This window comes from Lygodium microphyllum, chromosome 27 (assembly GCF_053477565.2).
Source record: "Lygodium microphyllum isolate KBCC chromosome 27, Lygodium_microphyllum_v1.1.10, whole genome shotgun sequence".
NCBI lineage: Eukaryota > Viridiplantae > Streptophyta > Polypodiopsida > Schizaeales > Lygodiaceae > Lygodium > Lygodium microphyllum.
Genome location: NC_141161.1, coordinates 104,969,405 through 104,981,796, shown reverse-complemented (window position 1 = coordinate 104,981,796; position 12,392 = coordinate 104,969,405). Strand labels below are relative to the sequence as shown.

Here is a 12,392-nt window from a genome sequence, read left to right as displayed (position 1 = left end):
AGATGGTGGAGGCTCTTGAGGACAGGAGAGATAGATGCACAAAAACCATTAGGAGAGGAGAGCAGGCTGCTTGGGAGGAGTTCTTATTCCAGATTAGAGGCAAGGACCCATGGTTCACAATAGAGTTTGGCAGGATCACAGATTCACTTCAGTTCTCCAGGAGAGACAGGGCGATAGGAGCCAAGACTTTCTCCAGGATTGATCTATTTTATGTGGATGATTGGGCCTGCGACAAAGGCGGCCTTACAGGCATCATACCTGGCACGACCACTCACCAATTTAGATACTTCTTCTTGAGAGAGTTGGGGGATCCCATTCCAGTGTCAGGATTCCAGAGCACTTGTTTTATGAGGATGATTTTTGAGAAACAATCACACCGTGTTGGAGATCTAGACCCTTCTCAGCTGGACGGGCAGCTAGTGACTTGGATGAGAGCCTACAGGAGATTAGTTCCCTCTTCAGAGAGGAGGCCACAAGGAGGAGACAGAGCCTTCTAGAGAAGGAAAGAGCTGCTAGGGCATCATTGGTTGCCTTACAAAGGGAGGAGGAGAGACGACCAGGATGCAGATGGATAGTTGAGAGGATGCATAGCGCTAGGGCAGAGATTGACTCCATGAAGGAAGCTAGATCAGAGTACATATTTCATGCAAGAGCCTCTTTTTGGACTCAGTCTAGGGATAGGGTTAATAGGGATTTTTTCCGCACCACAAGGCCTAAACACTCTAGACAGGGTGTTCGGAGACTCAGGAGAGCTGATGGATACATTGCATAGGGCCCTCTAGAGGCGAGACAGGTGGCCACACAATACTATATATCCCTTCTAGGATCCACCACTAGACCCCCTGGATATGACAGAGATAGAGAAGTAGTTTGGCAGAGCACGTAGAGGGTGGTTACAGATAGGATGAGCAGAAATCTGATGGCCCATTTTACGGAGGAGTTGGAGGAGGCACTTCGGGCACTTCCCTCAGGCAAGTGTCCAAGGAAAGATGGACTAGATAAATCCTTCTTTGTGAGATACTGGGATCTTATTAAAAAAGGCCTTCACTCAGCCCTTCAAGAGATTATGGCATCAGGGACTATGCCAGAGAGACTCTTTGAGGGGTTGATTCATCTGATCCCAAAAGGAAATGGAGATAGATTGGAGATCACACAGTGGAAGCCGATCACCTTGCTTGAAACTTCCTATAAGATCCTTGCAAAGGCGATTAGTCTCAGGCAGGCACCATTGATGTCAGATATTTTACACCCCACTCAGAGAGGATTTGTGCGAGAGTGTAGCATCTTAGACAACATCTTCACCTTCTGGGAGACCACAGCTTTGGCTAGATTCAGGAGACAAGACCTTATTGTGCTCCTTCTCGACTTTGAGAAGGCACATGATCGCGTGGATTGGGAGTTCCTGGAGGGCACAATGCTGAGGATGGGCTTTCCAGAGCAGTGGGTCAAGGGTGTAAGCAGCTCTCTATTCTTCAGCACATAGCGAGATCATGGCTGGAGGGGCAAGAGGAGATAGATTCAGCATCCATAGATTAGTTAGACAGGCATGTCCACTTGCTCCGTTCTTGTTTCTATTTGTAGCAGAGGCCACAAGTTCCTTCTTGAGAGACAGATCTGCAGGTATCAGAGGCATCAGGCTACCCATCCTTGAATTTGAGGAGCTTCTTGATGTGGAGTTTACTGATGATACAACAGTTTACTTCAATGGGAATGAGGGCAACTTTAGAGCCTTTGTAACAGCCATGGAGACAGTTTGTAGAGCATCAGGAGCATTAATTAATTGGCACAAATCCTTTGGATTTTGGATATGCGACACTATACAGCTAGAGTGGCGATTGCATGAGGATTTCACATGGGTTTCTTGTGGGACCACGGTGAGATATCTCGAATGCCATGTGGGGATTGACATTACCTCAGAGCAATAGCTGGCACCCCTCCTTTTGAGCATCAGACAATAACTTTTGTATTGGAGCTAGGGGAGACTCTCATTGGCAGGAAGAGTAGTGGTTGTTGGAGGTAAAGGCACCTCCGTCTAGCCGCCCGTGTATTACTACACTGACAGTCACCGCCACTGCACACTGCAGGTGGTGGGCGCCCGTCACCATCACTTTATTCTTTATTCTTTTAGTGACAGTTTGAATAAAGAAAGGCCCGGTCACACATTGTGACTGTTGGAGTTCCCATTTCTTGACTCTCTTTCTTGCTCTTGCTCTCCCGCCATAGCTCTCGAGTGCAAGCTGCAATCCTTCTCACCTTTCAACTAGTATCAGAGCACAGCTTCCGACTCTTGAGCTTGGCTCATGGCATTCTCAGCTTCCCATCAACTCCCCACTCACATTGGGTCTCCTTCCCGGCAGCCATAGCTCATTCTTGTTGAGATATCGAGCTCCACTCGTGATATGCCAGGGTGACCGTTGTGCATTTATGTCACCGACTTGTCAGTTGCAGATGCGGTTGGTACACTGCCCATGAATAATAGCTACATGATAGCTATCCTTATCTACTCTAGTTTATGGCTCAATTAGTATGCCACCTTAGTTAGTTGAGTTTGGTTTGAGACCCATATATAGGGTTCTTCTATTTCCTCGTACTAGAGTTCTTTTTGGCTTACACAAACTAAGAAGAGAAAAATTGTTTTCAGCCTCCACCTCTGTGTGTATTCCCCCATTGTGCAAGCAAGAAAGCTACAAGTGAGACTCCTTTCTTCTCTCCCACAATCTTGACAATTCTCTTAAGCTCCCGTCACTCCCCGGCTTCCCGAGCTTCTTCCCGGCCTATTGAGGCACCATCAGGGCATTGACATTGAGGTATTGCTTCATTATTTCAGAGATTTATCTCAATGCAAAGGTCTAGGTAAACAGGGCAGCCACCATTGAAGCTTCCAACCTTCATATCTCTTTGCCACTGGTTGTGGGTTGCTAGAGGCTTGTTTCTAGGCCTCTTTGGCTCATGTTTGAGCCCTCCAACCTCTCCAAACCTGCCACGTGGACCAACAGGAATAGCAGAAACATCACGCAAATCTGCGCTTGATTCTGGACAGCCACCATTCAGCCACTTCAGCTCCAGCTCCAGCTTGGCATTAAGCACTTGTTCGGGCTCCATTTCGGGCTTCTTGCACATGTATTGATACTTGGCATTGATCCTTTGAGATTAGGCATTGGTTTGGTAGCTGAAAACAATGTTTCAGGACTGTTATAAACAGTCCACATACATTTGATGCTAGTGCTACATTCATAGTTTTTGCCTATGCTTGTTTGGGCATGACTACATAACCAGTTTGATGCCTATTGCATCCTAATTGATTGGGGGATTGAAGATACATGTTATACTATGATTTTGGCCTGATTGTGGGGTTGGAAATACACAGTTTATAACAATAAATGCATGCTGAATACTCTTGGGTTGAAGCTACCTCTCGTGCTTTGACATATGCCTATTGGTTCCGGGTGTATGTCTTGGGTTATGCTATGATGTATTGATCATCGAGGGACGACTTCGAGCTCATCATTTGATCCGGATGCTTTTGGAAGCTTGAGCTTATTTCGGCCCACACTTATTGACATCGGTCTATGCTTGACAGTGGTCAGTGCTTTGACAGTTATATGCTCTTTGGGTACATGCTCACCCGACGTCTACGGCTTGATGCATTTGTCTTGGCACAGTGTACCATGTATTTGTTGAGCTTTAGTGCTCTCTGAAGACTTGGCTTGGATTCTTATCTGCTATTCCGGAATTTTGTATTGGATGTCATTTTGGTTGTCAGAGATCTTTATTGGGATGTATGCCTTGCTCATGAATGCTACCTACAGTTGCTTTGTAACCGTCATGCTCTTGGGATGCTATTGAGGCATTGTCTTGGTTACCTGTCTTTGGTACTTTGACTTGGTTTTCTTGAGCTGTTGAGCTCGTTTATGCTCCTTTTGAGCCAGTGGGAGCATCTTGTATGCTTGACCGACATTGAGGAGGAGGTTTATGCTATTTGAGCATTTTGCAGATACTTGAGACTTTGGGATCTCTTACACTTACATGTTACATGGTTCATGCACTGATATCTTGGAGTTGCTTTTGATCTGAGCTTGGGCTTTGCACTCTTGTGAGCATACACCTACTGGTGTCAGGTCTTGCCAGTAGTATGTATACTTTGCCCTATTATCCAGGGGGTATGCCTACTCACTGATGGATACTTTGGTGACATGTTTGGGTGTTTGTGAGAGTCTTGATGACTGTTTGGTACTGATTTATGCCAGTTTATGGCTGGTCGTGTCTTGGTTGCCATTTATTAACCTGGTGCAGTGATTTGGTCAGCAATTGACTCTCACAGTATCTTGTTCTCATTTATTACAGTAAACATATAACTCCGGACTGACATGGATTTTTCATGCTGAAATATTCTGAAATGATGTACTTTCACTAGTACTTGGTGGGCAATAGCTTTGGTTACACTTTTCTCGTCATTTTCTCTCGATTTTAGAGATTTTTTTTTTCATTTTCTGCAGTAAACAACAAGCAGTTTTGAACTATCTACAGTCTTCCAACTTGCATTATGGTGAGTTCGTCCACAAACATGCTATTTTCAACATCACTAAGCTTGATGGTACGAATTACTCTTATTGGAAGAGCCAGATTTGGTAGGTGTTGGTGCAAAAATCGCAGATCAAACCATTGAGGTTGAGCAGGCATCTGCCTACAACTATGCCAAATGAGGAATGGCTTGAGCTTGATGAGTTATGCAAGTCCACTATTGTATTATCTGTCACAAAACAGGTTCATTACAATGTATCTGAGGAAGAATAGAGTGCATGACAGTTGTGGGATAAAATCAAGAATCTCTATGACAAGAAAAGTCCAACGAGTCAGATGTATTGGCTAAAGCATCTTATGGATCTGGGCATGAAGGAGAATGTGACTATGTCTGCTCACTTGAGTCAGTTCCATGCTATACTCAAGAACTTGACTTCACAGGATATCACTTTTGCAGAGGATATCACTCCTCTTTTCTTACTTGGTACTCTTAATGAGTCATGGGATGTATTCCGCACTGCATTGTGTGCCTCTACTGCTACCTTAAAATTATCTAATGTTGAGAGTACTCTTCTGCATGAAGAGGTTAACCGTAAGAATTTGGATGTTTCTCGTGTGTCGCATGCTATGACAGTTAGAGGCAAGAATGATGGATATGGAAAGCATGGCAGTGGCAGTGGCCGTGGACGGGATTCTTAGAAATCTTGGTCCAAGTCTCGTGGCAAGTCACGTAGCAAATCCCGTGGCAGGAATGTAGATGTTACTTGTCACCATTGTGGGAAAAAGAGCCATATTAGGCCACAATGCCATGAACTGCGCAATGAAAGGCGCAAAGATAAGGGGAAAGACAAAGTGCAGGATAAGTCTTCTGATCGCAGCATAGTGTCTGCAAAGTGAAGTGTTAAAATTGAAGAGATCAATGTTATGCAACCTGAGGATGTTGATGATGATTATATCCTTGCAGTTTCTTCTAGTGCTTTGCAAATGACAGAGATACACTATGTATGCACAGTATTGGCTCTTGGACTCAGGTGCGTCCTTTCATGTGACACCTTGCCGAGAGTGGTTTCATTTATACCGTGCTGTTTCAGGTTCTGTGTGCTTGGGTGATGACAGCTCCCTTGATATTGTGGGCATTGGTGATGTTAGGCTGCAGTTCCCTTCTGGTAGCAGTTTTGTTATGCAGGATGTACATCATGTACCTGCTTTGACACGCAGTCTCATGTTAGCTGGACAGCTTGATGACGCAGGTTATCATGTATCTTTTGGAGACCCTACATGGAAGATCACTCGTGGCAGACTTGTGATTGCGAGAGGTGCCAAAGTTGGCAGCCTCTATCCCTTGATTGTATCCGTTTTTTTCCTTAATCATATTTTGTTTGTGGGTTCTATCCCACATGTATCTCTTTGGCATGCCCGTTTGGGCCATATCTCTTTGAAGGGAATGAAAATGCTTTCTGGTTTGTAGTACTTACTGTCCCTTGATTATGTATATTTTGATTTTGATTCATGTGAGCATTGTCTTTCTGGCCGGCAGACTAGGTCTACGCATACGAAGTCTTGTAGGCCACGCATGAGCGAGCCCTTAGCATTGGTACATTCGGATATTTGAGGACCCATTCCTTGTCAGTCTATGGGTGGTGCAAAGTATTTTGTTACTTTCATAGATTATTTTTTATGGAAAGTTTAAGCTTATTCCATTAAGCTGAAATCCGATGTCTTGGTTGTGTTTCAGAGATGGCTTGCATTGGTTGAGAACCAGTCTGGATATAGGTTAAAATGCCTAAGGACAGATAATGGGGGTGAGTATGTCTCACGTGCTTTTGAGCATTTATGTGATGAGAGAGGTATTAAGCGTCAGTTGATCACCCCCTATACCCCCCCTAGAATGGTTTGGTTGAGTGGATGAATAGAACCCTCCAGGAGCGTGTACGCAGTATGCTTAGCCATGCAGGCCTACCACGGAGCTTTTGGGCTGAGGCAGTTAGTACAGTTGTGCATATCATAAACAGATCACCTTCCAGTGGTTTGGAATTTCAGGTTGTCGAGGAGGTATGGACTGGAAAACCTCTCTCTTATGCGCATCTCCGTATCTTTGGATGTGAGGCATTTTGCCTTGTGCCCAGGGACAAGAGAAGTAAGATGGATCCTAAGAGTGTCAAATGCATTTTTCTTGGTTATGGGGATGCAGGCGAGATGGGTTACCGTCTCTGGGATCTGCAGGCGTGTAAAGTTATCCGCAGTCATGATGTAGTCTTCCATGAAGACAAGATACATAGGCAGCCTGAGAGAGTTGTTGAGATCCGCAGGGTCATATTTCGGGAGGAGTCGAGAGCTTCCGTACAGCCAATTGGACAGCCTACAGCTGCAACAGATGCTCATGGTCAGGGTGTTGGACAGACAGCTGGGCAGGCAGCAGAGCCTACCATGAGACGGTCTGCTAGAGACAAACATCCACCTGATAGATTTAAGCCCTTGATGCATTATGTCTTGGTTAGAGATGCAGGAGAGCCTTTCACTTATGATGAGGCTATGCGCAAGGGTGACAGTCACTCCTGGGAGAGGGCTATGCCGTCTGAGATAGACTCCTTGCATAAGAATGAGACTTGGGATTTGGTTTCCTTGCCTCAGGGCAAGAAGGCTTTGCCATGCAAGTGGGTGTACAAGCTGAAAAGTACCCCTGGACACCCCAAGCCGTCATACAAGGCTAGATTGGTAGCAAAGGGTTTTAAGCATGAGCATGGTGTGGACTTTGATGAGGTCTTTTCTCCTGTGGTTAAGATGACCACCATGCGCTTAGTCTTGGCTTTGGTTACTCAGCTTGACTTGGATTTATACTAGATGGATGTTAAGACGGCTTTCTTACATGGGGACTTGCATTATGAGATTTATATGGAGCAGCCTAAGGGCTTTGCAGAACCTGGCCGAGAGCACCTAGTGTGCAAATTGAAGAAAAGTTTTTATGGCTTGAAGCAGGCACCTAGGGAGTGGTATCATAAGTTTGATGCCTTTATGCAATCACAGGGCTGCAACAGGAGTACTATGGATCCGTGTCTTTATACGAAGAAAGCTCGTGATGGTTCTTTATTGATTTTGGTACTCTATGTGGATGATATGTTCATAGTAGGAAAAACTCATGATAAGCTGGATGCTCTTAAGGCTCAGCTCAAGCAGAGCTTTAAGATGAAATATCTGGGACAGGCCTCTCACATACTTGGTATGCGCATTAGACGCGACAGGCATCAGGGACTCCTCTACTTGTCACAGAGGGCGTACATTCATAAAGTCCTTGAGCACCTCCGCATGCAGGACGTAAAGCCTATTGGCTGTCCATTGCCTTCTTATGTGAAGGTATCATAGGCTAATTGTCTACAGACAGATGAGCAGAGGGCCGAGATAGCCAAGATTCCCTATACATCTGCAGTGGGCAGTCTTATGTATGCCATGATAGCCACTCGTCCAGATATTGCCTTTACAGTTGGTGTTGTGGCACACTACATGTCTACACTTGGCAGGAAGCATTGGGATGCCATGAAGGGTATCATGAGGTACCTGAAGGGCACTTCAGATATGTGCATATGCTATGGCAGCCATGATACAGGAGTCGTCGGGTACACTGACTCTGATTATGCAGGACATGCAGATAGAAGGAAGTCCACTTCCGGCTATGTATTCATCTATGCTGGAGGTGCTGTTTCTTGGATGTCCAGGGTGCAGAAATGCACGGCCCTTTCTACTACAGAGGCCGAGTATGTTGCAGCCACTGAGGCTTGCAAGGAGACCATTTGGTTAGGTCGTTTGGTTGTTGAACTTGGTATTGTTGCTATCCCTACACTGCATTCGGATTCTATGAGTGCTATTCAGTTAGCCAAGAATACGGTCTTCCATGCGAAGACGAAACACATTGAGGTGAGGTATTACTTCATACGTGGGGTCGTTGAGGACAAGTCTGTTGACCTTATCAAGATCTTGACTGACCAAAATCGTGCAGATCTGCCCATGAAAAGCCTCTCTACAGAGCGCTTTGCCTTCCTCAGGAGGTTGATGGGCGTGGGATGAGATGATGTCTTTCCTCATGTTGTTGTACATGTATACATGTTGTATTGTCTTTTTTTTTTCTTTTTTCTTTTCACTCCTCACTATGCCAAATTCGCCTTTAAGTGGGAGGTTGTTGGGGGTGAAAGCCCCTCCGCCTAGCCGCCCATGTATTACTACATTGACAGTCACCACCATTGCACACTGCACGTGGCGGGCGCCCGTCACCATAACTTTGTTCTTTATTCTTTTAGTGACAAATTGAATAAAGGAAGGCCCAGTCACACATTGTGACTGTTGGAGTTCCCATTTCTTGACTCTCTCTTTCTTGCTCTTGCTTTCCCGCCATAGCTCTCAAGTGCAAGCTTCGATCCTTCTCACCTTTCAGTGGTTGCCAACCAAGTTTTTCTTACGACCATGTGGTACATCACTTCTTGTTGGGCATTCTCTAGGTCATGTAGTGGCTAGGTGAAACGCCTCATCAAGAACTTCATTTGGTCAGGAGGAGATGGTAGTCCAGCCAGAGCAAAGGTGGCTTGGGATGTCATCATACAGCCTAGATCCAAAGGAGGATTGGGGATCATAGACCCAGATAGTCAGAGCAAAGCCTTATTGGTCGAGCTCATTGTTAGGGGTCTACTTCCAGGTGAGGAGCCTTGGAAGAAACTTTTGATGGGGAGGCTAGAGGACTTGACACCTATACATGGAGGACCATGGCAGCCAAACATTCATTAGATATTTTAGGAGATCAGCACCAAAGATTTAGGGAGGAGCTTCGAGGTCAGATTTGGAGCTGCCATTATTAGAGCTTGGAGATCTGTATCTCCAAGGCTCCACCAGGTACCCCCGACTACTATTGAAGAGAAGAGGAGACAACCTCTTCTCTTCAATCATTATTTGAGATCAAAGTCAAGCCACGCCATTGGGCAGCGAACACACTTATCATGGGGGAGATTCTCTTTACAGGTCGCTACATCAGTGGGAGAGTGGTTTGCATTTCAAGAGTTTCCACACGAGACCCAAAGGCAGAGATTACAGGGTCTTAGGGGAGCTAGGGCTATGATTGAGGCCGTGATGGAAGTGGTTCCACGAGATTGGCAAACTGAAACAGCTTCCTCTCAGACTTGGATTGGTCTTTTCTCTAGAGTGGATATCCTTCTAGCAAAGACATGACATTCACTTTCACAGTTGAGGAGGATGGCTGCCTCCAACGAGAGGACCTTGACCTTACAGCACTGAGTGCCTGCTTCAGGCAAAGAATCAGAGTAGTGGCATACTTTCAAAGAAAATGGCTCATAGACCAGATGGATGGAGATATTGGGCATACCAGAGAAGGCCTCTACAAAGACTTCAGTGGGATCTAGGAGAGTGGGTGTGGAGGGATCCCTTCCTTGATAGGCCATCTAACATCCCCTTCTTTGGCTACACTACTAGATTGGGACGGAGGATACAGATGAGCAAGATAAGGGCATTGGCATAGAGAGGGAGTCTTAGATGAGTTCCTAGACGACTTTTGGAGGCGGCTACATGACAGCTTCAAGCCCAGGAAGATATCTCTCTTTCTATGGCTTCTAGCCCATACGAGCTTAGCAATTGGCACTTGGCTTGGATATGAGGCGACTACTTGACAGCTTCAAGCCTAGGAAGATATCTCTCTTTCTATGGCTTCTAGCCCATACGAGCTTAGCAATTGGCACTTGGCTTGGATATGGTAGGGACCCAGTGGCTTGTGCGCGATGTGTTGAGCCAGAGGAGACACAGAGACATTGCCTATGGGACTGTCCTAGAACCCAAGAGATTTGGAGGAGAGCTCTTAGGATAGTATTCCATGGTACAGCAGAGTCCATGATGGCGACATGGGAGGCTGCAGCTTGGGTCACAGATAGAGGTCTAGCATGCGGCTATGAGGACACTCAGGGGAGCATTTCTTTTCTCATCATTGGACAGCATCTGAGCAGGATCTCTACCCCAGACTACTCACAAACACAGTGGACTCAGGAACATTGTCATAGATGGGAACTGATTTCTAGCATTATAGCTTGGTACATATGGACTGTGAGATGTAGCTAGGTCATTGATCTTCAGGATATACCCACTGGGGAGTCTTTATCAAGGATTTGGACAGAGATAGTCCATACTCTCGGTGGGAGATGGGAGAGTTTGCAGGGCAGCTCTGAGAGGACGAGGAAGAAAAGAGAGGCTTTCCTGAGGATTTGGGATTCAAACACCTTTTACACTACCCCTCAGATGGTCTGGCACTTTGCCCACCAGATTGGTTGTTTACACAACCATTGTATCTTTGATGTACTTAGTTACTCTTCACAGAGTTTCTTGTACTTTGTATTTACCTTAGGGGAACTTTCTCTAAGATGTTATTAATAGAATTCTCTTTTCTTGGAAAAAAAAAAGCTTGGCCTTTTCATGTAAGATTGAAAATAGCTCAAATAATTATGGAAGATCACTCAACCCACCTGTTTCTTGCTTTGGAAGAAGGATTCTACATGAATGGGCATTTCTTGGATCTCCTAAAAGAATGGGAGGTGGGCCTAGTCTAGATTTGGAGACATGTATGGTTGCTCTTTGTGATCATTGTTCTAGGCTTTGTGTGAGGGTCAGTAGCCTTGGTCTTTGATTGCCAAGTTTTTCTTTGAGTCTCCGGATAGGGTGGTTTCGTACATTTAGTACGATACATTCAATATGTGAATATGTACATTATGGAACATACAAATTTTTTTAAAGAATAAAATGAGTTGTTTCATATGTTTATTAAAAGAATACATATAAAAATTATATATAAAATCAGCCTACACATATCAAACATGCAACTTAAAGATACATCATGGAAAGCACAAAGTTTCATGAATTAGAGTTTAGAAAACAATTGCAAGGCTATATAAGAGTTTAAATTAGAGTCATGTAACATGTTCTATTGAGTACTCCAAGAAGTACCAAGCGGTATATGCTATGCCACATGCTATCACTCAATGCTCATAAAAGGACTCGAAATGACAAAATATGGCAGATCTCCTCTGTGGTTTCAGCTAATCTGGTTTTTCTTGACATTGCTGCTCTATTTTTCTTAGCCAACCTGATGGTCTGGTGTAAATATTGCTACTTAATTCAATTATCTTCACGAGAGAGAGAGAGAGAGAGAGAGAGAGAGAGAGAGAGAGCGAGAGAGAGAGAGAGAGAGAGACTTTTGTTGGATTTTGCAGTCAAATTCACAAAATGCATCAAGCAAAAGCAATTCTGGAATGATAGCAGGATTAGTTCTCTTCTCTATAGCTCTAGTTCTATTAAGTGGGATACTGATAGCATATTACAAAAGACGGAAAAACAGGGCACTATCATTTACTCGCATGTAGCTTGCAAAACTTATGGCTTCTTGTATCAGAAGCATTTGCATGTATTCTGGAATCGCTTTGTATTAAATCATGTTATTACTGATGTATATGGAAACAAAAGGCCTTCTAGATATGTTGTTCTCACATTGAAGATCTCCAAACAGACAGTCTCTTTGGTAATCTCTTTGGTAATCTACAATGTGAAAGTCACAGCTGTGTGCGGTGTTTTATTACCCTTAAAGAAGTAGAAGAGTTGGTGATGATAGTTACTGGGGTGACATTTTTACTCTTTTCCATTTATTTGTAGTACTGCTTAAAGCTGCAACTTAGTGCAAGATGCTATATATTTTAAAAGTTCGTGTTTTTGTATGTCAATATTCTCTGATTAACCAGCTTTCTTTTTTATCGTGCTAAGCTCAAGCATGTTTTTGTATGTCGATTTTCTCTGATTAAGCAGCTTTCTTTTTATCTTGCTAAGCTCAAAAACGTTTT

General features: G+C 44.4%; 1 protein-coding gene across 1 annotated transcript in view; it reads left to right on the top strand.

Moving 5' to 3' along the window:
* LOC148012681 (uncharacterized) overlaps nucleotides 1–12,110 on the top strand; it is a 131,518-nt gene extending 119,408 nt beyond the window's left edge. Inside the window, exon 10 of the mRNA XM_087668745.1 lies at nucleotides 11,772–12,110. Coding sequence (XP_087524871.1) covers nucleotides 11,772–11,921 — 150 coding nt within the window. The 3' untranslated portion in view covers nucleotides 11,922–12,110. The remainder of the gene's footprint in view (nucleotides 1–11,771) is intronic.
* Nucleotides 12,111–12,392: the final 282 nt, after the last annotated feature.